General features: G+C 50.6%; 1 protein-coding gene across 1 annotated transcript; it reads left to right on the forward strand.

The window, feature by feature from the left end:
* Window positions 1-1,700: 1,700 nt before the first annotated feature.
* Window positions 1,701-3,122, forward strand: LOC120753839 (inositol 1,4,5-trisphosphate receptor-interacting protein-like 1). Its single transcript, XM_040066570.1, has one exon. The coding sequence runs from the start codon at window positions 1,701-1,703 to the stop codon at window positions 3,120-3,122; it is 1,422 nt and encodes a 473-aa protein (XP_039922504.1).
* The last annotated feature ends 2,208 nt before the right edge of the window (window positions 3,123-5,330 follow it).

Here is a 5,330-nt window from a genome sequence, read left to right on the forward strand (position 1 = left end):
GCAGGTGGTACACCCATCCATAAGAAGGGCTGGAAGGAGGATTGGGGAACTGCAAAAAAAGAAGATCCCTGCTCAGCCAAGTCAACCTTCTGCCCTGCTTGCCATTGCCTGCTCCTGGGATTTTAAGAGATGGCTCTTCAAAGGGGATCAACATTCTTGGAGCACAGGACTTTCCAAAGCAGGTTCCCAGGAGACTTTCTGGACTTGCTCCTTCAGCAGCCCAGAGTCTGTTCTCCCCACATGCATGGTCAAGGTCTTGCTGGCAATTGTATGGACATTTGACAGAGATGTTCCACAAAGGGAATGATGGTTGTCTGTATGTCTGTCAGATAAATGGGGAAGGTGATAAAATGTGGGGAAGTGGGATACTTAACATGACATAAATGCTATGGGTTAAGGAGTGGATATTGTTCTGGTTTTGGCTAGGATACAGTTAATTTCTTGTCAGGAGCTGGTCCAGTGCTGTGTTTTGGATGCAGTATGACAACGGTGTTGGTAACAAACTGATGTTCCAGCTGGTCCTAAGTGTCATGTTTATCCAAAATCAAGGATATTTTTGTGCCCTGTGCTCTGCCAGGGAGGAGATACAAAAACCACAAACCCAAAAAGCTGGGAGGGAGGAGCATAGTTAGGGACAGGTGGCCCAAACTGGCCAAAGAGATATCCCATAGGATGTGATGGCCAGTTTATAAAATGGGGGAGTTACCTGGAAGGGAAACTGATTGGTGTTTGGGAAAAGGTCTGGCAAGTTGTGATTGACTGATTAGTGGTTTTTTTGTTTTTTTTTTTAAACCCTTCATTCTTATAAATTCTTTTAATTTACTTTATTTCAATTGTTAACCTATTCTTTTCTAAAGGTATCTTTTTGCACTTAGATTTCCCCCTCAGATTCATCTTCAGTGGGAAAGTAAAGGGGTTTACAAGCGTGGGGGTGGGAGTGGGGAGTGTGGGGTTGGGGCCGGGTGTGTGGGGTGTGGCACTGATGGGTTGCCATCTGGGCAGCACCTCATAGCCTCTTTTCCTGAGCTGCCAGCAGAACACCACAAGCAGCACCAAGATTCCAGTAATGGCCCAGAACTGCCATTGTAGCAAGGGAGCCCAGAGCACAAGTACCCACGATCCAGCAGTCTGCTCCACAGCCTTGTATTCCAGCTCCTCCAGCATCCGAGTCATCTGCTGGCTGAGGAACTTGGAACGGTGCTGCATGCGCTGGCCTGTGTCCGCATCCAGCTCATCATTAACCACCTTTGCGTTCTGGAGGATGGTTTTCACCAGTGTCACCAGGGACATGGCCTTCAGGAGAACAGAGAGAAGGGTTTGACACCTCTGCCTTTGTGCTGCATCTCTCATCCAGGGCAGTCTCCGGCCTGTGTGCGCACTCACCCTGTCTCAGGCTGGACTAGGACAGCACTGCCTGCTACTCTCCTTTATACCTGCCCCTCATTGTGATGTCCCTTGTGATGTCACTGGCAGCAGAGACATCACAGCCAGGCCAGCCCCGCCCTTCATGCCCACCACAGCTAAGACCCTCACAATGGCCCCAAGAAACCAAAGTCTTGCCAGCTGCCTAGTCCCCTCTCCTTCCTGCCCGCTGTCTCCCATCCCTTCTTCCACCACTACCAGCTCCCTTGGTTTCTCTTTTCATCCTTCCCTCCCTTCTCAGCCCCGCTGCACTCCTCTCCCTCCTTTTACAGGTCATAATGATCATACTACTCCTCATCTGGCTTGTGCAATGGATCTGGCATTACATCAGTGTGTACCTGAATAAGGACCTCTACCAGCAGAGGACTCAGATGCTGCAGGAGGGGAATGTGGAGAAGAGTGTCAGGTCCTGGGGAGCCATGCTCTGGACTGCCTTGCAGCAAGGGCTGATCTGGGCCGTTGCTGGAACCCTGGTGCTGCTCTTGGCACTCTACTGGTGGCTCCGGAAAAGGGTCTGTGAGGTGGACAACAGCAGGGACTCAGAGAGTGAAGAAAGTGAGGAAGAAAATCCTGCTGAGACGAATATGATCTGTATCTTTTCAAGACGCTTCCAGCTGTCAGTGCCAAAGCTGGCCTCCAGGAGACGGGTGGTGCAGGAGCTGCTGAATGACCTTCTCCAAGTCTCCCATAGTCTCTTTTCAGACAGCTTCTTCCCAGTGCTGGAACCAGTCATTGGGGTGGGCAGTGCCTGTGAAGGATGGAGTCCCCATAAGGAGGAGGACGTTGTTTACTGCATGTTTGTGCCCCTGAAGCCGCCCCATGGCTATGCCTTCCACCTGGAACCAGACACCACGTGGGAGATGCCACAGACGGGAATGCGCATCCGCGTGGAGCTGGTGTGCACTTGCACCGGGGAGCAGCCTGACCAAAAAATGCTGTGCTTCTTCCACAGCTCTGAGGAGGAGCTGAAGATAAATCAGGTGGCCAGCCTTCTACACACCCTCTGCACTGGCCCTTACCTAGATGGGGAGAAAATTGCCCTCTGGTTCCAGACATTTGTGATCTCGGCCTGGTCAGCCATGCCTCAGTCCCGTCACTACAGAGTGAAAGTGCTCCCCTCCTCCCGCTCCTGCAAGATGAAGCTGATGAAAGCCTCCGGGAGAAACCTTTTTGTGGAGATGGTATTTAGCGTGCAGCAAGGTGACTCGGACATCTTCCTGAGTAGCCAGCCTACAGAGGCCCAGTTCCCCCCAAGCACGACATGGCTGGAGAGCTATGCTGTGGCAGAGGCAAAGTTCTTCCAGCATGTCTCCATGCAGGCCCCTCCACACAGCTGCCACCTCAAATGCCTGCGGCTCTGTGCTCGCCTTCTGGAGGGCTCAGGCCTTTCTATCTATGCCTTGAAAACCACGGTCATGCACCTCCTGACCTTGATCCCGCTGTCAGAATGGCAGCACAGGTATCTCCTGATGCGGGTGGATGACATCATGGGCTATCTACGCTGTTGTCTAGAGGAGAAACGCCTCAAGCACTTCTTCTTTGGCAATGAGGATATGCCCAAGGAGATCTCCTTGCCCCCAGCCTTCCAAGGGGCACAGCCCCTGAACCTCTTCCAGCACCTGGCACAGGATCCAGCTGCCCAGACTGAGGCATTGAAGGAGTTTGATAAGCTGCAACATCACCTCTACTTCGGGTTCTGAATGAGGCAACTGCAGAATCACAGAATTGTAGAATTGTAGAACTGTGGAAGAGTAGAATTGTTTGGTTTATAGGAAAATACTTCCAATATCATTCTAACCATACTTTGACCATCTGGGAGCTTCAGTTGTTGTAAAGTTTACAACAAATGGTGTGTTTGAACAAACACTGTATCTCTGAGCATCTGTGCATCACTTTGGCATGGGATGCGGCTGCTCAGCTACTACAGAGTTGGAGATTTTTTGGTAGAAGACCTGAGGCAGTGGGCTCTGGTTTCTCTGATTCCCTGCCTATGGGTCTCCCCTGTCCATACTCCTGCACTGGGGAAATAGGAATAATTGGTCACCCTCCACAGTTGTGCTCACTTGCTAAGTGGCATTTAATGTTGCTGCCCTCCAGCCACTCCTGCAAATGCCCGTTTTGAGAGAGTCCATTCCTTCTGGCAGTTTTACTGGGTACAAAGGTGGCAATAAATGATATATTTGAGCAAACATTTCATCTGTGAGTCTCCCTGCATCACTCCACCCTTCAGGGAGGACTGGCATAGGGTACTGGCTGCTCAGCTGCTGCAGAGTCAGGGAGAGTTTTGCAGAAGAGCTGCTGGGTGGGCTGGATATAGCACTTGAGGACAGTGGGCTGCCTGGTTTCAGGATTCCCTGTTGTTGCAGGTTAATCCCAGTAGGCAGTTTGGCATCACACAACAATTTAACAATTTAAGAGCTGAAGGAAAGTAAGTTAGAAGACTTTATAAGAATGAAGAGGGAAAAAAAAAAAAAAAAAAAAAAGATGCACAAATCAATCAATCACCACTTGTTGACTGATGCCAGACCTTTTCCCAAATCAGCTTCCCTTCCAGGTAACTCCTCCATAACGTCCTATGGGATATCTCTTTGGCCACTTTGGGACACTTGTCCTAACTATGCTCCTCCCTCCCAGCTTTTTGGGTTTGTGGGTTTTGTATCTCCTCCCTGGCAGAGCATGGGACACAAAAAAGACCTTGATTTTGGATAAACATGACACTTAGGACCAACTGGAACATCAGTGTGTTACCAACACCGCTGTCATACTGCATCCAAAACACAGCACTGGACCAGCTCCTGACAAGAAATTAACTGTACCCCAGCTGAAACCAGAATAATATCCAAAACCAGGACAAAATCCATAAAATAGCATTTATATTGTGCCAAGTCTCCCACTTCCCCACAAAATGATGGAATGGCCCCCAGAGCCTCCCTTTATAAAGCAGGACAAAGCTCCCCATAACCCTCAGCAAACATAAAATTGGATGATATGATTCCTGGATGTTTTCCTTTTTGAGATCCCCTGTGGTGAGATGGGATCCACTCCCTTCACACTCATCTTTGTCCTTGTGGAAGTGCTCTTGACGCCTTTGTGACACCCCTGGGTGTGGGGTCCAGAGAAGGACTTGGGGGCTCTCATGGATGAAAGGCTGGCCATGAGCCAACAGTGTGCACTCACAGCCCAGAAAGCCAGCGAAATCCTGGGCTGCTTCAATAGAAACATGGTCAGCAAGTTGAGGGAGATGTTTCTGCCCTCAGGAACCCCAGATGGACCACTGCATCCAGGCCTAGGCTTCTCAGCACAAGAAAGATATGGAGCTCTTGGAGGGGGTTCAGAGGAGGCCATGAGGATGATCAGAGGGCTGGAGCACCTTTCCTGTGAGCAGAGCCTGAGAGAACAGGGGTTGCTCATCCTGGAGAAGAGAGGGCTCCAGGGAAACCTCACTGCAGCCTTCCAGTACTTGAAAGGGAGCTTATAAAAAAGACAAGGGAGAGTGGCTTTTTATAGGGTCGGAATAGTGATAGGACAAGGCTGAGCAGTTTTGTAATAGAAGAAGAGATTTAGATTGCATGTCAAGAAGAAGCTTTTTACTGTGATGCTGCTGAGGCCCTGGCACAGGTTGCCCAGAGCAGCTGTGGGTGTCCCATCCCTGGGAATGTTCAAGGGCAGGCTGGATGGGGCCCTGAGCAACCTGGTCTGGTGAAAGGTGTCCCTGCCCATGGGAGGGGGGTTGGAGCTCGAGGTGAACTTTAAGATCCCTTCCCACCCCAACTATTCCAGGATTCTGTGATCTTAGGGGGTGTCTTCAGACATGGGCCTGAAGCAGGAGCAGGAGGGGAGCCTGTTCCTGTGGGAATCAGCATCCTGGGGCAGTGGCACAGGGGTGCCAAAGGCTGCCTGTGCACCGC

This window comes from Hirundo rustica, chromosome 6 (genome assembly GCF_015227805.2).
Source record: "Hirundo rustica isolate bHirRus1 chromosome 6, bHirRus1.pri.v3, whole genome shotgun sequence".
NCBI lineage: Eukaryota > Metazoa > Chordata > Aves > Passeriformes > Hirundinidae > Hirundo > Hirundo rustica.